Here is a 27,605-nt window from a genome sequence, read left to right as displayed (position 1 = left end):
ATGGGGTCCTCTCAATGTGGCCTGATATGAGACCTCTGCCCAAGACGTAGACCAAGACCTTAACATTTCAAGACTAATAACCCTATCTGTCTTTGCCTTCCCCCTTCCGAACAGATATGTTGGGGTTCGTGGCTGACGGAATAAGAGCACCGAACTCAAGCTATGGTGCTTCTGTTCAGCAGAGTGTGGGTTCGAATCCCGGTCGTGGTTTCCCTGAGCAGGACACTTGACTATAATTGCTTCTCTCCACGCAGGGTTATAATATGGTTACCTGCGAGGGCAGAGATGGTTCTTGTGATTGGTTTAGCCGAGTAGCGCATGTTGCACAGGCTGTATGCTCCCCTTGGAGCTGAGATGGTTTAATGAACGATTTAAGGCCCAGTGACATGGGGTAATAATGTTGGAAGCACTTTGAAAAGCCCTTCATACAAGACCTCAAACTTGTCCATACCTGACAAAATATGTTCCCGAAACTGAGACTTCGGGCGATAACTCCAACATTGATGCTACGCTTGATTTGTTCAAATAATTTTTAACCCTTTAGTCCCTGCACCGCCCAAGTTTGCTGAAATCCAATTTCTCAAGATTCTTGCAGTAAAGTACTGGAATCGTAGTTCAAATTTTAAAAGATAGCCATGGCTTAATGTGTATGCACAATTTTTTACCCTTTCGGTAATATTTGTATAAAAGTACAAGTTCTCATGGGAACAATAAATGCCTCTCGTTAAATGGCTACGGTAATTTTTATGGCGAATATTTTTGTGCACGGATAAAATGGACACAATAGCTTTTCAAGGCTTTTGTCTGGCTCAATGCTCATACTGATTAAATGCGAAGGCATTTGACAATATCATCATAAATGATGAACAGTTTCCTGTGTACTAATGAGCGTTTTATTTTTAGTAAGAGCTAAATTATTTCATCATCATTAGCTTCGACAAGTCAACTGTGAAGGGAGAATTAATAACGATCTATAACAACTAGATATATTAACAAATGCGTAGACCTACTAATGACTTTCGAGTTTTCTTTTGATGTTCCTTTTTTTCTACAAACACAAGCTAGCGAGGTTTCCTCGTACCACATACAGTGTATCGCTATAGGCGGCTGGGGGGTACACTGGCTAAATGGTTAATACGCACATTCATTGTTTACACAGATGCAATCAATTCCACAGGGTATTACAGCTTTATATCAGGGTTTTACCACTATCTCATGTTACATAATAATCCTTAAGGACCATTGTTCTTATTCAAGACAAAGTCGATGTTTTCTAGATGGATTATTATTATGTTTGTTATCAGCTAGATTCATTGAGCCAGATCTTTATCCAGTTTGACAGCAAAATATTGACTTGTTTACTGTTCGTGTATTTACCATATAGGGATTAAGGACCGATAGCGCTACTTGTTGATAAATATAATAATACTATTTATGTATTAAGGTAGGATTATACTTTCCCAGGTCAGAAGGGTTCACCCTGGTGAAGCCTCCATGTACACTTGTGACTTTAGAGTGAAACTGAATTCTCCCCCCCCCCCTCCCGCCCTAGTAGACCCTACCCCACATCCCTCCCCCTACACCAGTGGCATAACCTGGAGTAGCATCCCCCGCACTGAAAACGTCTGGTTATGCCAGCAAATAATTGCCAGTGTTGTAGTTGCGACATCTAAGTCCGAGACCAAGACCGAGACCTCCCCATCCGAGACCCAAAAAGGTCTTGAGACGGTGGGGAGACTGAGACCAGGTGGGGAGACCTACAACACTGAATGGGCCAGTGCCATTGATCTCCATTAGACTGACCCAGTATAATGGAGATCAATGGCCAGTGCCTTCTTCTCCATCCACTCCCGAAATTCATATCCCCGCCCCTATACATTCAACCCCTTCTACTACGCCAGGGTAACCCTAGTCTTGGTTCAAGACTCTACTGGATTTGTCACAAGAGGGTGCGCTGTCATCCCAACGCGCTATCACCCAGAGGACCGCTATCACTTGAACCGCTATCACCCGAGCGAGAACCGTGATAGCGGTGTTCTCGGGTGTGGTAGCGGTTCGTGGTTGATAGCGCGTTAGGGTGATAGCGCGCCCTCTTGTGACGAATCCAGGAGAGTCTTGAACCAAGATTAGGGTAACCCACATGTGCATCAAGTAGAAAAGGAGTTTGTTTACTGTTGAAATTGAGGTAAGGAGAATTTGAAACTTGATCTTTGGTTTACTACATGAACATTCATTTTACCTTGAAGTACTGAATTCTCACAACCTGCCTTTCTGTTGTGAACTTCTCTTCTAAAGTTCCATTTTTTCGCAGTAGGGTTGTTTCTTTGTAGGGGCGACGTATTTAGAAGATCCGTATTCCTCGCCCACCTTTCTAAAAGTCTTGGAAATAAATGAAATGTTTACTCGAAATACGTACAATTTAAAACTGCTTTCACGCTAACAAATATTTTCAAAACTTCACATTATAAACACCCACCTGAAATTCCGTCTATAGTTGCGTGTTTATTGGTTTGGTATTGAAATTTGGTTTCAATATAGTATCATTATATTTTGATTTTGGGAGTTGAACAAAAAATTGACTAGAGTGGGATTCGAACCAACGATCTCCGGATTAACGTGCCGGCGCTGTACCAACTGAGCTATCTAGCCCTGTATTGGCGGTGTTCCTATTTTGTCCTTTTTATCCCATTAAAGGCCCGGTCACACAGGCCCCGATAACGAGAACGAAAACGATAACGATACAAATGCACGCCCTCCGATTGGTTGAATGAGCGTGGGCGCATTCTGCGTGGATCAATTCAACCAATCGCGAGCGTGCATTTTTATCGTTCTCGTTTTCGTTCTCGTTTTCGTTCTCGTTATCGGGGCCTGTGTGACCGGGCATTAAAGGTGATCCCCTAGCTGCCGCTTCCCATGTTGTATCGTAGTTTGGGTGTGATCCCTGGCTACACGGCGCAGTTAACGGTTGTATGGCTTCTGACTGGCACCCCGAACAAAGATATTGACAAATTAATAGGGACACCGCCAATATAGGGCTAGAGTGCGAATTGGCTGGGAGCCACAAGGTCCGGTGTGGCGGTTTCAACTTTCCGCCGTGTTCAGTTTTCCGAATGACCAAATACGGTATGATCACGTCATGCGATGCCTGCGCACAGCAAGCGAAAGTAGTCCATTTTTAGTGCCGTATTGAGTCACAGTGTTACACTCTCCGGTAGCTGTCATGGCGGCGTCCACGAGTACAACGAGCGGCGAACGCGTGGATCGTATGAGAGAATTTGGTGTGAAGACCAAGCAAATTATCCTGTAGTTAACCAGTGACACAAGCAGTGTTGTACACATGAATACGTGTTAAGATGGGGCAAGAGAATAAATGTGACTAAACAGAAAAGAATCGTAGTAGAAACAATTTGGGATCACTGAGAGAACTACACTACACTAGTCTAAAGTACTCGCCAGGGTACTCGCGGCGGTAATTTTGTCTGACTACGTCACCCGGAAAACTTTACCAACTCGTTTTGGGGGCCTTATGTTTTTCTTTACATTTGCCAACGAATTTGCATCGAACGTTCTTGTGACGTCATGCAAGTAATAGTAGCTTCTTATTGGCCAGCAACTCACCACGCTAATGCATTATGCATTACATTTTCTCCCACCAAAATCGTTGGCAAATGTAAAGAAAAACATAAGGCCCCCCAAACGAGTTGGTAAAGGCGCTTCGCGGCTTCGCCGCTCACGGTGATAGTCTGTTTTCGTGCGTTACATTTTTGGGACTGTGCGTGCTATCCGGTCTGCCGCGTGCGCCTTGACTAAAGGCTACCATGACAGCTACCGGAGGGTAACGGATGACTCAATACGGCACTAAAAATGGACTACTTTCGCTTGCTGTGCGCAGGCATCGCATGACGCAATGCTACCGTATTTGGTCATTCGGAAAACTGAACACAGCGGAAAGTTGAAACCGCCACACCGGGTTCAATACCCGGTTGTGCTTCTTTTTTGTCTATTTTGCTTATAGTATACGCCAGTGAATTATATAAGCATAGTATTAAAAACCAGCTTCAAACACCAACGGGCACTGACAACGGTGCACTGGATAGTTCAATTGCGGGCTTTCCAGAGCTGGGACATCCGGTTCGAATCATATTCCCGTACCAAAGGGACATGACTAACTGCTGGCACCAGTAAGTGATTGGGGTCCGTCATGTCTCTACAAACTAGGAAAGGGTGATTATTCCGGGTGGGAAAGTAAAGCGGAAATAGCCACCCCTTAAAGGTTCTAATGGGTGATCACCACGCTGGTTTCGACCAGACTTTGAGTCCCCTGAATGCCTGATCTTCACTCCGACTAACTTTCTGCACAAATTTACTTTAATTTTAATAAACTTTACGATCTGCATACTAATGTATTGAGACCGGAATGTTTAAAATACAATTTCAGGGGGTAGTACAAACATTTTATCAATTTGAGCCCCAAATTAAAATAATCGCAAGAGGTAAGCCTAAGTCCAGCCATTTTATTTGTGCCAACATTTCATTAAAGCCATTGGACCCTTTCGGTACAGAAAAAAAAAAAAAGTTCACAGATTTACAAATAATTTACAGGGTTTACAGAAGGTAATGGTGAAAGACTTCTCTTGAAATATTAGTCCATGAAATGCTTTACTTTTTGAGAAAACGGTAAAACAATATAAATTCTCGTTAACGAGAATTACGGATTTGTTATAAACACATGTCATGACTTGGCGAAACGCGCGAAAACAGGAGTGGGTTTTCCCGTTATTTTCTCCCGACTCCGATGTCCGATTGAGCCTAAATTTCCACAGGATTGTTATTTTATATATAAGTTGTGATACACGAAGTGTGGGACTTGGACAATACTGTTTACCGAAAGTGTATAATGGCTTTAAAACATACGAGGAAAGTCCAGCATTGTTACACAATAAGGGCAAACAGAATTCATGAAAGAGAAGCAATCAGTCTTGTGAAAGCCTTATTTTGTAATGTTTAAAAGAAAAGTTCACGCTGAAAAAAATCAAATCAGACAATCCCGGGTTCGGTCTCCCAATAGGAAATTAACATGGGCTGAGGAGGAGGATTCAAAAGGGGGCGCTTTCAGAAGAAATTTGTACACAGTTTGCCATTTTGGGGGACCGAATCTCCGGGGAAAGAATCTCCTGCCACACCGGCCATTTCTCGTTGGAACCCCCCCCCCACCCTCCGGCCCCCAGTCAATGTTGGTTTTCATTGTTGCACGGTCTTATGCGTTCCAGACAACATTGAGCGGGGGGGGGGGATGGTGGGGTTGACAGGGAATGGTTTTTGTAATGTAAATAATGGGTAGCCCAAGCATGTTGGCCGGGACTATCTGAAATATTTTCGGCGTGATTTTCTTGTTTTCATTATTACAAATATAAAACTTTAAGTAGACTTTGAATGTCCAGAAGAAACAGAAAAACATTTGTTCGTGGTTTCATTTCGAACGAAAACCGTGCATATATTCCGTCTTTTGCGGAGGAGCGGAAAATCACAGAGAAAAAGCGGCAAAGTGCAACGTATCCCTTAAATCTGTTCAACGTGAAGGGCAAGTTCGTCGGTCTGGCCGAGCTGGGCGAAAAAGACTTCTTTCTAAACGCCATCCAGGAGCGTCTTTTGGTGAGAAATGTACCGACACTTATGAAAACAGATGAGCCATTTACCTCGGCAAAATTAAAGTCTGCATGCGGACTGATCAGAAGGAAGAACCACGAGGCGTACCATGAATAGACTTTGATTCAAGCGTATTACCCTCTGTTTGGCGCTAAAGGCCCTGTCACACCATGGCGTATCGCCTGAACGTATGCCAACGTATGCACAAATTAGTTCGAAAAATTTCAAAGTCCAAGAACGTCCAACTTCCCAACGAATTGCATCGACACCGGCAAGTAAGCGAGCGTGGATGCACTTAAAGGAACACGTTGCCTTGGATCGGACGAGTTGGTCAAAACAAAAGCGTTTGTAACCGTTTTTTATATAATGCATATGGTTGGAAAGACGTTTTAAAAGTAGAATACAATGATCCACACAAGTTTGCCTCGAAATTGCATGGTTTTCCTTCTACTGTGCGAACCAACACGGTCGGCCATTTATGGGAGTCAAAATTTTGACCCCCATAAATGGCCGACGTGTTAGTCGACGAGGTAAAAGGAAAACCACGCAATTTTGAGGTATGTTTGTGTGGATCATTGTATTCTACTTTTACAACATCTTTCTACCCATATGCATTTTATGAAAAACGGTTACAAACGCTTTTCAAAAACCAACTCGACCGATCCAAGGCAACGTGTTCCTTTAACCTATGTATATGCAGCATGAATATTTCACGTATTTTATGATTGCAGCGAATACCGAACAGCCAAACATTTCCCATGTCATTCATGACATGCGCTTAGCTTGTAAAAAATGGTGAACGTGTTCCGTCGACCAAGGGCGTTTAATTTACTGCAAGGACGGTTTTGCACGGGGGCGGACATAATCGCAAATGCAAATGTGTCCGAGTGGACACAGTTGCATTATGCAGCAGCGTCCGGGCGGACACGATTGCATAATATGCAAAACCGTCCGGTGAACATTATTGCATATGCAATAATGTCCTCCGGATAGTATTGCATAGAGGACATAATTGCATGCGACACCGGCAATAACTCGTTGTGAATCCCCTGCCCCCTTTCAATGTTTGTTTTAATTGTTATTCAGTGGGGTTAAAGTACAGCATTTTTATCCAATTTGAGCCCCAAATTAAAACAAAACGCAAGGGGTAAGCCTAAGTCCATCATTTTTATTTGTGCCACCATTTAAGAAAACCGAGGAAAGCACAGCAATGTGGAAAGGCTGGACTTTCCCCTTGTATTTTTTCGTTCGTCAATACCTTTCCTAAACTTGATAAGCCCCCTTGTAATTTTAGCTAAAATGACACGAAACATCTAAATGAATGCACGACAAGAATTTTCCAAGTAGCCAAAATGTCTTAGTTTTATTCACCGGTTTCACTGTGACTCTTATCAGATAAACATTCACCCTGGAACCCAATGCTACAAAATAGTATGGGTTTTAGGCTATAAGGCTATAAGGCATAAAAGCATGTAAGAATAAATTATAAGCCATAAAAAAGGCTACCGCAAAAATAATGGGGCATGGTGTTGTTCCATTCACACATAACAAGTTGCAAGGACGGGTTTAACTATTGCCTAAGGGTTAGACATTGGAGACATTTAACATGGATATACCAGTAGAAACTTCGATGGAATGATGCTAGCGGGTTCGTCGGGCTGTGGCATGGAGCTATGTGTCATTAATTCGTTGACGGATCATACAACTTCATTCAACTCAAAATGTTGAACCAAAAACAACAGAAGGAAACGAAGACTCAAAAGACGTCTTGCCGAACTGCAAGTATTCTGTATAAATTGAAGTTACTTATAAGTGAAGGAACTCGGTGAATTAAAATAACTACGTAGGATACTCCAAGTCGGGTGGTTACACTATAAAAATATAACTACATTTAATTCAGTCTAAAATGGGGGGGGGGGGGGGGGGCAGTTTCCCTGGCGGACAGACAACCCTAACCGGGGGGGGGGGGGTAGAATCCCCTATGATATTCTGTCCCCCTGGTGCGGGGAAACATAATTCCGTGTGAAACTAGAAAAAGCTACTCATTATGATAATCATCTTGGCTTTTGAGTTTTGCCCCATCATGTGGTGCACGCCGCGAACGTTTCAGCGCCCTCTGTCGTTCAATAGTAGGTTTCGGCGGCGATAGACAGGGCCCCTGTCTTTATCCGCAAGAATAAAGACAGGTCCCCGCCGCTAGATACAATGGGTGCGTTCGTTTAGCTCCCCCGGGTCGACCCCGGTGTATGGCGGTTTTTTTCCCAGGACGAACGTGTGCAGATAGATAGTATACCCACGTTCGTCCTGGAAAAAAACCCCGCCACACACTGGGGTCGACCCAGGGAAGCTAAACGAACGCACCCAATGATAATATACAAATATTAATTGACTGCTTCGAGTGCTATTGTTAAAACTATGACTCCCGAGGTGATCCCCGGAGCGTTCTATTTTCCCGAGGCGAAGCCGAGGGAAAATAGAACGCTACGGGGATCACCGAGGGAGTCATAGTTTTTAACCATTGCACGAGTAAAAGCAGTAAATATTTGTTTTATAACACCCCAAACATTTCTAAATACTGTACTATTATTATTAAGTTACATACCTGAATGCTACAATCCACGGACGACGCGAATACAGATTGCAAACACTTTTACTTACTGTGCTGCATGTAGTGTCGTGCAATCAGAAATGGTTACAGACTATTAATTTATCATCCTCGTACACGCAACGGACGTCTGGGTACTGCACGCCGTGTGCTAGTCTTCGGACTAGCGCATGGCAAACCGACGCACTATCACACGGCCGTCGTCTAGCAAAACTAAGACATGTCATGTGACGCGCTCTTAACCAATGAGCAGGCAAGGGGTGTTATAATAGTGAATAATAATAATAGCCATCCAATGCACAAAGAATACATTATTGCAAGTAAACCAAACAGAATCTGGGGATTCCCCGATCACGTCAGTGTTCAATTTGTACGGCAGCCCAATCCCATCTTGCAGTGGCGTTGGCACAGTCTCTTTCTCTGCTATTACCACGGACGTTAAGAAGCTTCAACAGAAGTTGGCATCAGCAGGAGAGTGCTCAGAAACACCCAATTGAAAACATCTCTCTTGTGAGTTCATATTTTTATGATTATATTATTGCACATGCCATGTCCTTCCCAATTAAATAATCAATACCGATAACCATGAACGTAAACTTGTTTAATTCACTGTGTTTGTAACCAACCGAAAACAGACCGCTACAAATACAGAACACGATCTTGTTGTTCATAAAAAGATTATGTTATTGTGGTATATGTTGAGAATCACCGTTTTCACGGGGAGTTTTGAGATTTGTACACTTCTTGTTATCCCGTGTGAGCTTCCAATCGATACACGTAGGGTTATACTTTGATAGTGGTCCCGCAAAATGGAGAATACGTGCATGGTACAATACCCGCAAGGTTTACTATATTATTACAATTTATTCGTATAATTTCACGTCATGCAAAATTTCAAACATCACTTAAAGGGACACACCGGCTGAAGGCTAGTTGGGCTACAAAATAGACTAAGATATGAATTCAAAGGTCTTCCATCATATTTGGGGTTATAGTTTCTTTGTGTTATTTCAGACGATCTTTGGATGTACGTCGAAGGGTTTGCCTGATGCATGTATTTATGTTGGTTGTTTATAATACATGAATATGTATTTAGCGTCATATAGTAAAACGTTGATATAAACAAAGAGCCAGTGTACTTACAACATTGCGCGACAATGTCACGAAAATTTGACCGTGGAAAAACGTATACGCTGGCCTTTTACCGCTTATGGGTTTTTAAATAATTTTTCGCTAATTACGTGATATTTTGATGATTTTATTTTTTTTACAGCAACCATCTTAAGAAATTGTATTTATGATTCTACACCACTAAGTTGCGTAAACGGTGTGTGTCACTTTAATAGCATACACAACATTCGCAATGAGTTGTGTTTAGCATTTCTACTACATTAGCATCGCTGATGACATGACCCCGACTTGCCCCTTGAACTATACATGCGTTTAGATCGTGCGTTCATAGTCCAACAAAATATTTGGTATGGCCACATAAAACAAATTGTTGAGCGTCCTTTTTTTGCAGATGGGGGAGGGAGGGAGTTTTTTTTATATTTTTTTTTTAAGTAAGTTTTGTTTCCATGCCAAATATGAAATCAACAATAAAGAAATCATTACAATCCCTATAAAACAGAGGGTTTGTGTGTTTTTGATAATTTCAATAGTTTTGTCAAACAAAATTAACTCCTAGATGACATTTTCTGTAAACTTTTTCAAACAACTAAGCACAGTGTAGCCCAAGTAAATATTTGAAGAATTGTTCTTGCTTTGCCAACATGAATAAAACCTTCTTTAAACAACTTTTCAAACCTGTAGATTTTGAAAAAAATATCAGCTGAAAAATCTGGGCAGGTTAAGTATAAAGAGATATCCAGCCATGGGAAAAATAAAAGAACACAATGTCAGACCATGACCTCAGCACCAGTCCTTGACACTACTGCTCAACATTTCTGCCATGCCTACTATCCTGCTTTTTCAACCATTTTTTGGACCGAAAATATCATTGAAAAGGTTGTTTTTTATGATTAAAAAAAAAGAAAAAAAAAACAAAATGGGGTGGGGGTTTTGAACGGTCGGGCGGGGACGATCAACAACTTTTTTTTATGTGGCCTAATGATAGCAGGAGGCTCAAATACGATTCAATGTTGCTTCTTATCATAATGATTTTGTTTGCGTACACATTTGCATTATTATTGCAGGTGCGCCTTGTCACTTAAAGTAATCGCACAACATCGGTAAACAGTACTGTCCAAAGGCCCACACTTCGCGTATCACAACTTTTTTATAAAATAACAATTCTGTGAAAACTTAGGTTCAATCGGTCATCGGAGTCTTAATAATGGGAAAAACCCACCCTTGTTTCCGCACGTTTTGCCGTGTCATGACATGTGTTTATAATAAATCTGTAATTCTCGATATCGAGAATTGATATTGTTTTAATGTTTTCTCAAAAAGTAAAGCATTTCATGGAATAATATTTCAAGAGAAGTCTTTCACCATTACCTTCTGTAAACCCTGTAAGTTATTTGTAAATCTGTAAAAAAAGAAAATCTGTACCGAAAGTGTCCAATGGCTTTCAAGTGGGTAAGTTGAACCATAGAGTAATCTGTCCTTACTCTATGGTTGAACATTGGACTTTCAACCCACTGGTAAATGTCCCAGCTGTAACTGAAGAACGCGTATAGTTTGCTCTCGCAATTGAAATGGTTTTGAAAATGTGCCATTTTTTAGCAAACACAAACCACGTCCACAAACAAAAAACATTGCATGAAAATGTATATGAAAGAAAACAAACAACTTGAAGCACACCAAACGCCAAGAAGTACCCGGATCCTTTAATTCATGCTTTTGGTTTCGTCATTTTGTTATTTATTATTATTATTATTATTTTCTTTTTTTTGAGTTGTTCTCTGTACCAGTTTTATTTTGGTTTTTGAGGGTTTTTAGTCCATTCTATGTTTTTTTTTTATTTTTTTTTTTAATTGTTGACCCTTCCTCCTATTGCTATTGTTGTGGGTGCAGTATATATATATATATATATATATCAAATAATAAACCACAAGGGAAACTGACTGGGTACATTTTTAAATGATTTTTTAGGATTGAACAAAGAAAAATTGACTAGAGCGGGATTTGAACCAACGACCTCCGGTTTAACGTGCCGGCGCTCTACCAACTGAGCTATCTAGCCCTATGTTGGTGGTCTCCCAATTTTGTCAATATCTTTGTTCGGGGGTGCCTGTCAGAAGCCATTAAACCGCAAACTGCCGTGTAGCCAGGGATCACACCCGGGTAACGATACAACCTGGGAAGCGGCAGACAGGGGATCACCTTAAGGGGATGCGACTTTTTATATCAGATATCAAATAATAAACCACAAGGGAAACTGACTGGGTACATTTTTAAATGATTTTTTAGGATTGAACAAAGAAAAATTGACTAGAGCGGGATTTGAACCAACGACCTCCGGTTTAACGTGCCGGCGCTCTACCAACTGAGCTATCTAGCCCTATGTTGGTGGTCTCCCAATTTTGTCAATATCTTTGTTCGGGGGTGCCTGTCAGAAGCCATTAAACCGCAAACTGCCGTGTAGCCAGGGATCACACCCGGGTAACGATACAACCTGGGAAGCGGCAGACAGGGGATCACCTTAAGGGGATGCGACTTTTTATATCAGATATCAAATAATAAACCACAAGGGAAACTGACTGGGTACATTTTTAAATGATTTTTTAGGATTGAACAAAGAAAAATTGACTAGAGCGGGATTTGAACCAACGACCTCCGGTTTAACGTGCCGGCGCTCTACCAACTGAGCTATCTAGCCCTATGTTGGTGGTCTCCCAATTTTGTCAATATCTTTGTTCGGGGGTGCCTGTCAGAAGCCATTAAACCGCAAACTGCCGTGTAGCCAGGGATCACACCCGGGTAACGATACAACCTGGGAAGCGGCAGACAGGGGATCACCTTATATATATATATATTTTGTTCTTCTTCAATAATCTAGATTTGCTTGTGTTGTAATGTTTTCTTGTGTGATTTTTAAATGTTTCAGTGCAATCTCCTTTTTATACTGTGTAATTATATTTCTATCGTTGGCAGGGGTTTTACACATCTTTTGATGAAAGTTTTTATACTTTTGTTTTATCATTGAGATTCCCTTTACAACTTGTAACTATTGTGTATGTCTCAAGATAATTTTTTTAATAATAATAAATACGAGAGAGAGAGTTGTAGGGGTATAGAGAGAGGGGGAGGGGGAAGATGGGGAGAGGGGGGAGAGAAAAAGATGAAGACAACAACCGGTGGCAGAACAACTGTACAACTGCGTGTTTTAATTATTGTTTACCAAACAGAGGGCATACACGTATAAGTTACACTTATTATTCCTCCATGGTTGCACGGTCTCCAAGTTATTTCAAGTGAAGTTTTATGGTGTTTTTGTTTTTGTTTTATCGACAGATTGTAACATGGCCTCGAATAATAATTCCCTGAAAGTCTCTCATTCGTGGAAAGAACAGTCGTGTCATTTCACATGGAATCTTTCTGCTGGTGTTCTGACTGATTTTGAAAAGGTCACACGGAACATAGATAACGATCTGGAGGCGACCCCTGACTTGCTTCAGGTTGACCAACTACTGTTTCGAGCATATCTAGAGGTATCAGACAATCGGTTATGCTGGGATGTCACGAAAGCGCGGGAATTTCTGGATAAAGCAGACGAGTACATAAAAAACCACACAGGACCGGAACTGCAGCCTGGTTACAGAAGGGTGGCACTTCTCAACCGTGTATGGATAGAACACAAATCTCACAGAACTGAAGAGGTCGCAGAGCTCTTGTCTGAGCTGGATGATTTAAGGTGGTGTGATATAGATAAACTTGTCGTGGAGACGCTGTTGGCAAATGCTCTTACTCGTTTGGGGCCTCCCATGATTACAAGGTCTCTGCAGATCTACGAGGAGGCACTCAAGCATTTCCCTGATAATGTTGGATTTCTCTATGGAGCCATGCTAATGACCGGGAGGAAGATGCGATCACAGAGAGCTATTGGGAGCATGTATGAACAGCTGGACGAAGACGGTAAGAAGCTCATGGACCAGGAAAAGGAATACTGCGAGAAACTAATCAAAGTAAACGACAAGTACCAACTTGGCAAAGCATCACTTGGACTGAACTTAAGTCGACGAGGGGAAACAGCCGAGGCTCTAAAACTCCTGAAAAGTGCACATAAAAAGGCTCCCGATGTGACATCTGTTTTTCACAACTTAATGAAGTGTTACAGATATTCTGCACGTGCCAAAAAAGACATACCTTTAGCAGAACTTCGTAAAAAAATAAATCAAAGAAAATGTCTTGATGTTCCCGAAAGTCACAATCAGCTTGCACTGTGCATCTTCCATTGGAATAAGTTTTCCAAAAGCAAGGCTCAAAAGAAAAAGCGACGAACGGAGGCCCTCGAGGAGTTAAACAAATGTCTAGCGATCAACAAAATGCACACTACTGCTTCATTGAGAAAGGCTGAGGAACTGGCCTTTCAAAAAGAACATGATGAAGCAAAGAGGATGTACGAGGACATGCTTCAAAAATCAGAACATTATTTACCACATGACAAGTTAAGACTTTACTTTGAATTTGCAAAGTTTCTCAAAAGCAATGGTTCCCCTTCCACTGTCATGTGGCAGAAGGTGATGGATGTTATAACTTCATCATTTGAATACATGGATGACAACTCGTGCAAATGGGAAGTAAGAGCGCAAGCAAATAATGAAAGAAGGGCTGCGTATAAGTACCTATCTAACCACTACACCGAGGATCAAGAAGATGGGGGCCTACGTCTTGGTATTGTGCACTTCCAGAATCTGGATTTTGAAGAGGCCGTAAGGAGCTTAAAACTGCTGGATCCAACAACAAATCTAGAGATTCCATGCTACCTTGCGGAAGCGTATCTAAAATGGGGACGTGAACAAGAAATGAGCAACGAATCAACGGTACATGCCAGAGAATATTTCGATGAAGCTCGTCGGAATGTTCTAAGTGCAAGAGAGCTAGGTCTGAACCAAATACGAAGTCGAAAGTTGCTGTCTGATACCGCTCTAGCTATCGCCCATTCCCATCTGCATATGCACCAGTCTGTCATACCAATCGAGTCTGATTGTGTCAAGTCATACCGTGAAGCTGTGAGATGCGGAAGCCTCGTTGCAAGCGTGGAAGTGCTACGATTGATTGAGAAAGAGTTCCTCCAGAACACGCCACGATCAGAGTTCCTTCAGGTACGTTCAACATTAACTCACACCCAATCTGGATCTCTATTTTGTCTCAAATTTGCCTCTCCATACAGCCCCCCCCCCCCTCCAACCGAAATAAAAGTCAATAAAATCAAAAGAAATTATTAAAAACATTAAAAAGAAGTATAAAACAAAACAAAATATGAATAATGGTGTACATTGCTTTATTACGTTTAGACCCTTGCAGAAATAGACATATGCTGTTCACAGCGCGCGACTGATTGCCTGCATCGAGATGTGAAACCACGTTCCTTTGCGAAAGGTTTGGAAAGTCGAGACACAGACATCGACACCTTCGCTCTGGACTGCAAGAAGATCAAGCGAACCATTTTGACCACTTTGAATGAGAACAGCTTCTTCAGACAGGCATGGGTGCAACACTTCGCAATGGAAAAGAAAGTACTCGAAGAGAGATTCCAGAACAACGAAGGGGAGCTAGAACTGGATGGACGGGGGGAAAGTTCAACCAGAAGCGTTTCCATGGAAGAGATGTACGCTGCCATTGACTGCTGTGAGAAATTGCGCCCTCTGTTGGATCACATCATTGTCAAGTTTGAGGTACAGATTAAATCATAGAACTGGTGACACTGAAAAATGATGTCAATAATTCTCACTCGGTTGTTTCAATGGGTGCGTTCGTTTAGCTTCCCTGGGTCGACCCCGGTGTGTGGCGGTTTTTTTTTCAGGACAAACGTGGGTAATTATCTGCACACGTTCGTCCTGAAAAAAACCCCGACACACACACCGGGGTCGACCCGGGGAAGCTAATCGAACGCACCCATTGTTTGTTCTCAGTGACTATACTTATCATTACGCGATGATAATCTGGAATGCTTGACAACAATAACTTGCGCACTTGTGTAATCTTTGAAATTTATATTTTGTTGTTTGGAGGGTTCACAGTTGCCCTTGCAATGCAGTCCATAAAAGAGCTAGACAGTATGGCAACACAATGGCTATTTATTGACACAAAATGTATCATTATTCGTAGTTAACCTGAGACATCAATCAAAACAAAGCTAGTACTAGAAGGACAATAAGTTTGCATACATACGCAAACTTATTGTCCTTCTAGTATTGTCCTTCTAGTACTATAGCTTTGTTTTGATTGAAGAGTTTGCAGCAAAAAGAGTAACAATAAAACTGCTAAAAATATGAGATTCAATCTAGTATGTCACAGTAATTTGTGAAAGTACTTCACTCTAATTCTTTACGATAGAAAGATGAACTTGATATACAAGAAGAGCGGAAGAAACACTATTTCCCGCTTGTCTTTGGGGAGGAAGATTCCGTAAGGACAGAGGAAGTGCTTCGAGAAAAACTTCAGTCATACTTTGAGATAAACTTTGAAGAGCACTATCCAAATCTTTTCAAGAACCTCCTTCAGGTAAGTTATTATTAGTATAGGATATTTTTTAGCCGCTCAATAATCAAAGTCCAATGGAAGATTGAGGACACTAGGTGGCAGCAGACTTATCAGGTAAATCCATTGTTTTCGGGAAATGTGAGCATGCTCGGAACAACTCTTAGAATAGACAAGTGCCCAATTTATATAGCTGCTTAGCACAACAATTTGCTTAGCATAAAATGTCTTCCTTGATAAAAACAGGAATGCCAACCAAAATATCCAAACCCGCAACAATGAGCAAGCAAAATAAGAAGAAGAAAAAACATCAACAACTGACTAAAATCGTACACAAACCTAACTTTATTTATTTATTCTATTATTTGATTTTGTCCATTAATATTATTTTTATATCGAATTATTATTATTCAATTGTATTATTGTTTGGGTTGAATGTTCAGGTACAGCCGGGCTACAACTCCCAGAACGCCTTCCTAGAAACACTATACACTCTGGTTAATCATGTCAAACACAGCGGGATACACACACAAGACATCTTGGAAATAGTTCAGGATCCAGTGAAGCTTGCTCGCCAATGCACCGATAAGGTTGAAGAGATAAGCAACTTCTTTTTCGACGCCATGAAAGACTCATTGGATTTACGAAAGGAGGTTGAAGAGCTAGTTACTGAACTGAAGGTACCGTTATTTTGGACTATTTAAGTAGAGACACAATTGAAGGTGGCCGGTCCGCTATTTAAATGACGAAATGTCACCACACCGAGAGGCTGGCCACACACATTCCAATGATTCAACCAGCCCTAAAAAATTACAATATTATTCTTCAATAAAATGGTAGTTCGAGTACTCGAAAAGAGCTCGAGGAGCTTATCCCTCATAGTTTCGAGCATGACCAGAGCTTTGCTCCTATCTAAATAGAGACAGGAAACTGACATAAAGGTAAGGTGCTCTCTTTTGCTTAAAAGCTAAATTGGAACAGGGAAGGTTCCTTATCGTTCACAACCCCAACTTTTATTCTTAAATGCTAACCCCTATAAACCATCATGGGTGCCTTATTATTGCAATTATATGTTTTTGTAAAGACTTTGAAATCTTGTTTTCTTTCTAATTGTTTATTCATTTTTGGTGTTTACCCATATGTTGAAAGCACTGTATAAAAATACTCAGTTCTTACCCGAGCTCTGTGAAAAAATCACAGGCATATTACTCTCTGATGGGATTCGAACCCACGACCTTTGCAATTATAGGCAGTGTCACACCAACTAGACAACCGAGATTGTCAGGTAGCTAGATGCAGTATGAATCATACGTTTCAGCAGTGGGTACTGAACAATTTTACATCTATTTAAATTGTTAACCATCTGCAGGATTCAGGACAAGCGTCTTCGAGACAAGAGATGGAGGAGACGTGTAAAAAGGCAGATGAACTGTTGGCGATACTAGCTGAACACAAAGATTTCATCGTGAGGATGGGTAGTACCTTGAAGCTACTTGAGGTAAGACTTAACAGTTGTTGCATCAAAATCATCTCAATAATTTATAGACAACTCTTTGAATTGTTTAAGCAGCGAGAGACTTTGTCGGTTTCAACATGATGCAGTGGCAAGCTCTTTCCAAAGAGAGAAAATTACCATTGGTAGTTCATCAATAAGGATGCATGCAGAGTTTTTCCACCGTCCCCCCCTTTAAACAAATCAGTGACCCGTGTTGATTGGCAACCCCTTTATGACAAGTGGAATGGTCCAGCTTAGGATATCATAGCATAGCTAAACAAGAGTGTACGATGTCGTGAGACAACGGAAACAGTATTAGGTAAGCATGCTGACAACGTCCCTCACTATAAAAACAACACAATAATTGTCTGAGATTTTGCAGGCTTAAGCTTTGTTTATATTATGTGCAAACTTACTTTATGATGATGCAACTTTTTGCAATGATTCATGAATCCAGATGCTGGCAGTAATTCGACAGAGGGTGCATTCTGACCGATTTGAGGCAGTGAACAAGATTGCAGAAGGAACATGGGGCATGAGTAAGAATCTACGCAAATCACACCTGGAACTTGAAGTGTCCCTATTGCAGAATGCTGACCCAAGAGCGCAAGAAGTTCGTGAGAAATGTAGAGATACTTGCATGGAGGCGGACACACTCTTAAATGAAGTGATGAAGAAGAAAAGAGGGGCAAGTACAGTTGAGCTTGATAGAAACATTAACATACATTGCTAAGTCACACCCGGTTCGGTTAGTATTCAACTTATCTCAATTCTAAAATTGTTACAATCCAAGAACATGGCATTGTGGAAGGCAACGACCTCCCTCCCCACCGCCCCCCCCCCTTCCCCCTTCACCCAGTCAACAAGTACCTAGCATATGACGTCACACAATCAAACAGTGCATGGCACCACGGAGATCAAAGGAAAGCATTTTATCATTGACTGAGAGTTACATGGGCGCGTTAACACGTGCAAGTATTATGTTTAACCTCAGTGATGGTGGCCTGTACTAGGCGTCTGATGAACGGGAAATCATTGCTATAAATGATGAGTTGAACCACCAATTCAGACACAAAGAATCCACCTAAGTTTGAAGACACTAATATCATGGAGGAATAAATTACCTCCATGCTAATATTCTGTTCACTTTTTTAACAGGGCCCACAAGATGACGCAGAGGTTCAATTTCCTTTTCTAGATAAGCACCCAGGAAGTGATACAAGTCCCTGGAAGGGAAAAGTAAAAAAGTATATCAAAAGATATCTCAACGAAAATAAAATCAATCCGACTGACGAGTTACTAAAGGTTTTGTTACAGGTAAGAATACAGTATTATCGACACACTACAATACACCCCTCGGCGACAAGGTCAGAAATTCTGACTGTGATCAGTCCGTGCGCACCATGCTCGATAATGATAATAACATTAACAAATTAACATGTGGTATTTTGTGCAGCTTCCCCCAAAGTATCATGTCCACACAGTCGTCACCTTTTATCTTACGTTAGCTGCCCTATGTGTAAGAAGCTAAGGTGTTTAAAAGATTTAAGCAAACCTCCCCTGAACTGGAAAACTTGTGGAGTGGCTATACTATGTTTCCATTTGTTTTTAATCAGGCACAGCCATGCAGCAGTGAAGACAATTACAACTTCCTTCTAATGCGAGAGTTCCTCGAGAATTGCAAGGACGACAGTGGATACATTCCAAGTGAAGTTTCGAAAGATACAGAAAACAATGAGTGCATAGTACTCGACGCCGTTTACCTTACTCGATGGTGTACACATAATGCTGAGAAAATTGCCGCCCAGGTTCTGCTTGCAACTTAAACCAGTTCTTGCTACTCATCTTTAATGTGGACTGTCATCGTATGCAATGATTCCCATAAAATATGGATCAAACAGTGCACAATAAATAATTTAAGCGGCAATAATATACCTAAACATAATGGATGATGTGCCGAGAAGTAGAGTTATAATACTCTATTGTCGATACCAAAACGTACAACGCGAAAAATATTCGATTTTCAAACAAAACTTGTTACAGAAGGGAAGAACCTTATGAAGGATTGACTCTTGGTGGCGCTCGTTAAGACCTTTCTTTTGCAACGTCACAGCCCGAGTTTTTGCCAACCCAGGCCGTGTCCGAACTGGCGACTTCGGCTACAGCTACGGCTAGATCAGCGCGTCTGTCAGTGTTGAAGAATAGCAGACGCGCGCACCCTAGCCGTAGCTGTAGCCGAAGTCGCCAATTCGGACACGGCCCCAGATTGGAAAACTATAGAAAACGGCCATAAGTGCAAATCAAGAATAGATTGCTTTTTTGGTAACAATGTAACACAATTTGTTGATTTTGTTTAAAACAGAGCAACTTATCATGATAGGTATTTTATTTTATTGAAAATTTGCAGAAAATGTTGAATTTTGTTGAAACATCTGTTTTTACGATTGAGTGTTTTACTAACTTTCGGCCGACCATGCCAACCAAGGCGGTTTGTTGATCAACACAAGAAAGGTCTATATTGGGAAAGTTACGACAATTTGCGATTAGAAGCCATTTTGTTCCCCAAGAAACCATGGGCGAACACGGGGTGCCAGACTAGTCTGTCGCAAAACGGTGTCGCAACTCTCTCAATACACAGCTCTGGGCAATAGACCTTTCGCAAACATAGGCTTACCCATCGCGCAAGCGCTAACTATTGATTGAGGTGCATGTTTGGCCCAATTTCATAGAGCTACTTAAGCACAAAATTTTGGTTAAGCATAAAAATCCTTGCTTAGTAAAATCAGATTACCGGCCAAGACTCCACTCAATTGTTATGCTTAGGAAACAACAGCTAAATACCAGTCACAAGCAATGTATGTGGCATGACATTTTTGCCAGTAACATGTGAAAAATACGCGAGCTATTTTCGTGCTTAAGCAAAAATTTTGCTTAAGCAGCTCTATGAAATTGGCCCCTGGTCTGGCTTTATGGATCAAACTTGATCGCTAGCTAGACCAACATGCACCTCAATCCACGCATTATTAGCACGCCGATTTTTTGCGAAAAAAGGTCAATGGGAGAGGTGCGAAAACTTGCTATTAGAAGCAATTTTGTGTAATTCTATAATTTTAAGTGTAATGGTGGATACGCACCTATTATTTTGACACCCCTAGGTTCCGACACACTTAGTATATTTATTGTTTCCCTCAACCCAAACCGAGCATGAAGACTATATGGCGGTTTCGGAATACAGGGTTGTTAGTTATAACTGTATGGGCCCGAGGGTAGTACCATTTGGGCGTGTCTGGCGGGCACAGCCCCACGATGAGTGGAGTTGGGGCCTCCGATAGGGGGCATTTAGGTGTGTCTGGTGGAAGAACCTACCATTGAAATTGTCTGGCATTGCCCATTCATGATACCTACTTGGGACTCTACTGAACAAAAGGTTTCATCATGTTAACTATCTAGCAATGTCCTTGCTCTGATTTACCATTATCCTGTAGATGCATTTTTTTTCCAGGCAAATGAGGCCACTTACCAAAAAGGGCGCATGCTATGTGGCTTCATCTGTCCTAGTGGGAAACAAACCCGAAAGTAGGTAAAACGCGCCCATTTATGTGGCCTCATCTGTCCCCACTTTTGGACCACGCGATTTTTGTATGTAGGTATGAAATAAAATACAGAACATCCATTTCTTGCTGTTGCTTGGCGAAAATCCTGCACCGTATTCCGAAAAGAAACAATTACGGCGACAAATAGTGATCTACAAATCCTCGGAAGCCTGCGATGTGGGTGACGTCATTCGAAGCATTATCGTGTTTCGTTCCCACACTGTACCGTTATAACATACAGTGTAATTCTTCAAACCCCTGAATAAAAGGATGCCGATTTACAGGCTCGTTCGACAAAATTGGGCCGTGTCCGAATTGGCGACTTCGGCTACAGCTACGGATAGGGCCCGCGCGTCTGCTATTCTTCAACACTGGTAGACGCGCTGATCTAGCCGTAGCTGTAGCCGAAGTCGCCAATTCGGACACGGCCTTATAAGTTATTACACAAGCGCGAGTGGAAATACGAACAAAATAGTGCGTCTGCGTCCCATAACTCGGCCGCGCGTGTGATAATAAAAATTTAACACACGCACATCGTAGCAACGAAAATCAAATGGCAACTTGAACTTGATGTTCAATGAATAAAAATCATGGGTTTTTGTTGTAGGCCTTTGCATGTAATCCGACAGAAAAGGGGAAAATTTACTTCGTTCACATTAAACACTTGGAAAAGGTTATTTCACTGCCGTGAACGATTGGTAAATAGTCCCAGTGATTACAGAGGTTGTCAAAAAATACTGTTTTTGACCTAAAATGACCCAAAAATTGGTCTGTTCACGCACTGTGCAGTTTTAGAGCTTAGCAACAACCAATTTCGGACTCAGTACCATTGAAAACCCTTGTGCGTCAAATTTCATGCGGTCCGGAGATGGGGACCACGGAACCCCCAAAATAGGCCCCTTTTCAATACCCATCCCATTGTCTATAATGTCATATGAGAGCGATTTGTGGATGATAGCGTGGTTTGCATTGTGAAGGTTTTCCACCAAAGACTAGGGTTTGGCAGTATTGTTTAGCAGTATAGACCTTTCTTTTGTTGATAAACAAACCGCCTTGGTTGGCATGGTCGGCCGAATTTTAGTAAAACACTCAATCGTAAAAACAGATGTTTCCACAAAATTCAACATTTTCTGCAAATTTTCATATAAATAAAATACCTCTTATGATAAGTTGCTTTGTTTTAAACAACATCAACAAATTTTGAAACATTGTTACCAAAAATAGCGATCTATTCTTGATTTGCACTTATGGCTTTCTATAGTTTTCCAATCTGGGTTGGCAAAAACTCGGACTGTGACGTTGCAAAAGAAAGTTCTATAAGGTTTAGCGTGATTCAGAAAACGCAGTGCATTGTGGGAGGGAATGTGGGTTTCTTAGTCTGGATCCCTGACCAAAGATTCCTTGATGTCTCTTGTCAAAACCTAAATTCGACAGAGCAGCCTAGTATGGCGTGTCAAACGTTGCAATATTCGATAATGTACAATGTATGTGCGATGTTTCTCATATATATGCAATAATTGTCACATAAATATATTCATTTGATGTATGCAATAAATGTAATATATATGCAATAAATTGTAATATATGTGCGATAATTTGCAATATTTGTGCGATAATTTGCAATAAATATGCGATAATTTTTAATATATGTTTGATAATTTTGTAGTATATTATTATATGCGATCATTTGTATGCGATGTTTTGTGACGATATACATATGCGATAATTTAATATACATGTGCGATGTTCGTTCTTATATATGTGCGAAAACGGAATTGTGGGATATAGTATGGCTTCCTGTCCACTTGATCCCCGTATCCGTAATGTTTTGGATCGGGCCAGACTATACTGTGGACGGTATAGTATGGTTCGAAACAGGTCAACTCGTACCCGTTTTACCCGGTCTCTACGGCCATCTAATAGATTGCCGCAGAGACCGGGTAACAGTCCGCGAGACGACCCGATGAAGTACACCGGCACTAGAACCGGGTGCGTGTTAAGAGAGAGCATTTTTTAGAGTGGCATCCCATGTTGACCGGGCAGTCTGGAAAACCTTTTCTTGGCCCCTTATACGGAAGGGTACCCGAAGCAAGATTTTTCAATGAGAGAAACCTCCAGGATATAGAGGAAAGTTAATATAACTGGCGGAACATTGATATAATTGTATCTACATTGAATTGCGGATTTAACTTAGTGTTAAACGTTGAAAGAGTTGAGTGAACAAACTCTCAAGCGAAGGAAAAATTAATTTGAATATTACTTTCAGTGAGTAATTTTCACAGCTGATTTGAGGTTTGGATTGAAGTCAAAACGATACCTAAAAGTAAAGTATATGGACAAATAGCATTTCATGCAAGCCAGTGTTTAAATTGTACCGAGCTATATCTGAAACACTCATGATTGATTATCTTTAATTGTTGTCAATAAAATTTAAAAGTTGTTGTGCTGATAGCTTTGTCCCATGTTCCAGGACATGTTTCAAAGACAGTCAGTGTCATCAGGAGACAAAACAATACTATAAAGTGTCACCAGAAAACCAAAAGAAACAATTGTTTTGTTGCTAGAGAATGGATAAACAGAACAAATAGTCTATCCACTGTTTGTTAGAATGTTGCTTCTATTTCACATTGCCTCTTGGTCTAGAGAAGAGAATAATTAATGGGTAAAATAATTTTCGGAGTTGTGTATAAACCACCAGATGTTCCATGTTATAAATTTACAGAAGTATTCAATGACATTCTTAGACTTGCGAATAATGAGGGGAAGAAATGTTATGGGTGATTTTAATATTAATTTACTGAATTGTGATGTAGACAACTCAGTGCAGCACTTTAATGACATGCTTTCCACTTATTCATTTTATCCCGTTATTGATAAACCTACTAGGATAGCAGGTGACAGTGCAACACTGATTGATAATATTTTAACCAATGATTTTTCAAACCATAGTGCTGGTATTCTACTTGCTGATATAAGTGATCACTTACCTGTTTTTATGGTTATTGATAAATGTAAAGTAAAAACATCAAAAGATGACAATAACAAAAGGCGTTATTATAGTAAACGAAATGTCGGGAACTTCATTCAAGAAGTTAATGACACTAATTGGGACTTTATACACCTATGTGGTAACATGGATCAAGTATATGAGCGATTCTTGAATCATGTTATTCAACTTTATGATAAGTGCTTTCCTTTGCTCGAGATTAAAAGCCGTGTAAACAAAAGCAAGTCGCCGTGGTTAACCGAAGGAATATATAGTTCAATTAGAAAGAAAAACTCACTGTACAAAAAATTACCCAATAGCCCAACCCCTCATAATAAATCTATCTATAAGCGATATAAAAATACTCTAACAAGTCTGATAAGAACAGCTAAACAACAGTATTTGTGTAAAAAGTTTAATAAAGAGAAGGGTAATGTTAAAGGAACGTGGAAACTTATTAATTCGTTACTCAGTAAATCTAAGACTAAACAAAATACATCATACTTTGTTAATAATGATGTGAGAGTTAGTAACGATGAAGATATTGCAAATGTTTTTAACAATTATTTTGTGAATATCGGTAATAGTCTAGCTGAGGAACTTCCACCATCTGGACAGTCTGTTGAGTCCTTTCTTGGAGATAAATGCCCTCATTCATAATACCTGACACCAATCACTGAAGCAGAAATTACTATTGTTATATCTAAACTCCCCTCTGGTAAAGCCCCAGGTAGTGATAGTATAGGTTCATTTGTAATAAAGGAAGCAAAGAATGCTTTAGCCAAGCCATTGATGCTGCTCTTTAACAAGTCATTCAGCACTGGAGTCTTTCCAGACAGTTTAAAAATAGTTTAAGTAGTTCCTGTATATAAAAAAGGTTGTAAACATGACATTGGTAACTATAGACCTATATCGCTACTCTCTGTGTTCTCTAAAATATTTGAGAAATTGGTATACAAGCGACTAATTTGTTTTATTGACAAGCATGGCCTTTTATCAGAATCCCAATACGGTTTCAGAGCACAACGTTCCACAGAGTTAGCTATTACAAGTATGTTAGAGAAAATTATTAACGCCATTGATAATAAACAATTTTCTATTGGTGTTTTCTTGGACCTGTCCAAGGCTTTCGACACTGTTAACCATGACATTCTTTTTAGTAAATTAGAGAATATTGGTGTTCGTGGGTTGGCCCTGGAATGGTTTAAGAGCTACTTAACACACAGAAAGCAATTTGTTTCGTATAATTCTAGACAATCATCCAATAAATATATTTCTTGTGGAGTTCCTCAAGGTTCCGTATTAGGTCCTCTATTGTTCATTATCTATATAAATGATATTTGTAATTCGTCTAGTTTGATCTCCTTCTATATGTTTGCAGATGATACAAGCCTTTTATATAAACACCACAATGTTGACGTAGCTATACACAACCTTAACGTAGAGCTCGTTAAAATAAGTAACTGGCTTCTAGCAAATAAACTGTCAATTAATGTTCTGAAAACAAACTATATCATTTTCTGTGCTAGGCAAAGAAAATATATGCGCCATGTACCCCTCTGTTTAAATGGCAGTGCTCTCAACCAAACAAAGAGTTGTAAATTCTTAGGTATTAATATTGATGAGAACTTGTCCTGGAAAAAACACATAGATGTTTTAACCACCAAAATCTCAAAAAATGTTGGTGTTATGAATAGATTGAAATATTTTCTACCGCAAAAGATTTTGTTAACTTTATACAATGCATTCATTCTTTCATATTTAAATTACGCAATATTATCATGGGGTCACGGAAAGGCACTATGTAACAAACTTTTACTATTGCAAAAGAAAGCCGTTAGAATTATTACAAAAGCCAATTATCTTTCTCATTCAGCTCCTATATTTGCCGAACTTAAAGTGCTCAAATTTAATGACCTGTATCGTCTGAACTTGGGTAAATTCATGTTCATGAACAAATACCGCCTGTTACCTAATAGCTTCAATGAAATGTTTACTTTAGCTTCATCAATACATTCCTATGGTACTCGTAAAGCATTGAAGGGGGATCTGTATGTCAATCACAATAGAACTTCAATTTATAAAAATAGCGTTGTACAACGAGGAGTAGAATATTGGAATAGTCTTCCCATACATTTTAAGCAACCTTCTACAATCAGTACATTTTCAAGAAAACTTAAACACTACTTGCTAGATACTTATCTGTAATGCCATCAAAATCTAATGTTGTTCTTTTTAATCGTTTGCTTTGTTTGGTCTCATCTGTCAGCTTGTGCATACCTGTGTGTCTGTTTGTTTCTCAAATAGAAAATACTTTGGTACACTAGTAGTAATCGGCGTCTTACTTCACGTAAGCGAGATGTCGTTTTTTTGTTTTTTTGTTTTTTTTTTCTTCATACTGTTGCATAATTTTGTTCTCTGATTTTTATCATCATTGATATTAGGCAAATTTATGTACAATTTAATCGGCAATCACTCTACCTGTATTTTCGAAAAAACTACAAAAACGGCTACTCAAATGCATATTACTTATAACCCTATAATTCATGACTTTAATAGTAGGAGTCCATTTAATGATGACCCGCCTTTGTGTTGTTTGTAGGCCTACACCTATCGTCTGACCATGTTGTCCCTTGTCTTTGTCTTTGTTTGTGTTCCTTGGTATCATGTTTGTCTGTCAATAGGTTAGGGCACAAAAGCATTTTGCTTAACCTTACACCTAAATGTTGTCTTTAAATTACTACTTGTTTATTTTTTTGAAGTATTGTGTACCTAATCATACCTCATACTATATTGCTTGTTTTAATTTTGACATAAATGTACGCTATTGTATTATTGTTTTGTATGACAGCATTGAAATAAATGTACTGAATGTACTGAATATAAATTTTCAAGGTTGTCATAATTGTTTTACAAAACAAAAATTTCAATACTTAGTTGCTTAGTAACATATTTACCATAGCAACCATCCGAGTACACATAGAAGACTGCCTGTGAACACAGGTTTCACTTTCACCGAACTCATTTATTCTAATACTGAAAAGAATTGTTTACCTTATACCAGGAGAGCAATTGTATTTTACACCTTAAAGGGACACACCGGCCGAATTGGGCTATTTGGACTACAAAATAGACCAAGAAATGTATTCAACGGGTTTCCAGGAATGAAGAAGAACAGTCCTTAAAAAAAATCATAAAATTTTGCCGTTTTTGAGCATTTTAAAACAAAAACGAAGGTCGCGTGATTGTTCTAACCAAAAAGTGGTACAAACAATCACGTGACCTTCCGGGCTAGTTTTACTTCCAGCCGTCTAAAAATAACTTACCAAACCAAATTTAAATCTTTTTTTACAAAATTATTAACGAGTAATTGACGAAAAAGATCATGTATTCAAATTATCGCAACAAAATGTAAATAATGGTGAAACATCTAACGTAAGATTCGCATTCAAAGAGTCCGTGTAACGGAAGCTTGTTATATGGCCCCACAGCGTGGAGCATTCGGAACGTAAGCCTCGGGGCATATCACGTACCGCACATGCCGTGTCTCGTGGGGGGCTGGAGGTGTAATCCCGGTCGCTATGAACTCCAAGCTTGCGGGTCTCGCCGTGAGCTTGGGAGGGGTTGGGAGCC

The 27,605-nt window shown here is 40.2% G+C and overlaps 1 protein-coding gene across 3 annotated transcripts; it reads left to right on the top strand.

The window, feature by feature from the left end:
• Positions 1 to 8,664: 8,664 nt before the first annotated feature.
• LOC139953070 (uncharacterized) lies at positions 8,665 to 26,838 on the top strand. Of its 3 annotated transcripts, none has more exons than XM_071952470.1 (9): positions 8,665 to 8,761; positions 12,710 to 14,520; positions 14,713 to 15,093; positions 15,755 to 15,922; positions 16,342 to 16,578; positions 17,268 to 17,396; positions 17,851 to 18,081; positions 18,552 to 18,710; positions 19,010 to 26,838. In XM_071952470.1, the coding sequence occupies exons 2-9, from the start codon at positions 12,718 to 12,720 to the stop codon at positions 19,217 to 19,219; spliced, it is 3,318 nt and encodes a 1,105-aa protein (XP_071808571.1). In that variant the 5' UTR covers positions 8,665 to 8,761; positions 12,710 to 12,717; the 3' UTR covers positions 19,220 to 26,838. The 3 variants fall into 3 exon arrangements, with proteins under 3 accessions (XP_071808571.1, XP_071808570.1, XP_071808572.1); XM_071952469.1 differs by having other exon boundaries at positions 17,851 to 18,090; XM_071952471.1 differs by lacking the exon at positions 19,010 to 26,838 and having other exon boundaries at positions 17,851 to 18,141; positions 18,552 to 18,641.
• Positions 26,839 to 27,605: the final 767 nt, after the last annotated feature.

The sequence above is a fragment of the Asterias amurensis genome, chromosome 21 (assembly GCF_032118995.1).
Source record: "Asterias amurensis chromosome 21, ASM3211899v1".
Taxonomy (NCBI): Eukaryota; Metazoa; Echinodermata; class Asteroidea; order Forcipulatida; family Asteriidae; genus Asterias; species Asterias amurensis.
This window is presented reverse-complemented; position numbering and strand designations above follow the sequence as displayed.

What these genes read in the sequence shown, in the direction of transcription:
- LOC139953070 (XM_071952469.1), top strand. Translation starts at nt 12,718, where the DNA reads ATGGCCTCGAATAATAATTCCCTGAAAGTCTCTCATTCGTGGAAAGAA. An exon ending in TTTTCAAGAACCTCCTTCAG is followed by an intron (nt 15,923 to 16,341) that starts GTAAGTTATTAT and finishes TTGAATGTTCAG; the next exon opens with GTACAGCCGGGCTACAACTC. An exon ending in AGCTAGTTACTGAACTGAAG is followed by an intron (nt 16,579 to 17,267) that starts GTACCGTTATTT and finishes AACCATCTGCAG; the next exon opens with GATTCAGGACAAGCGTCTTC.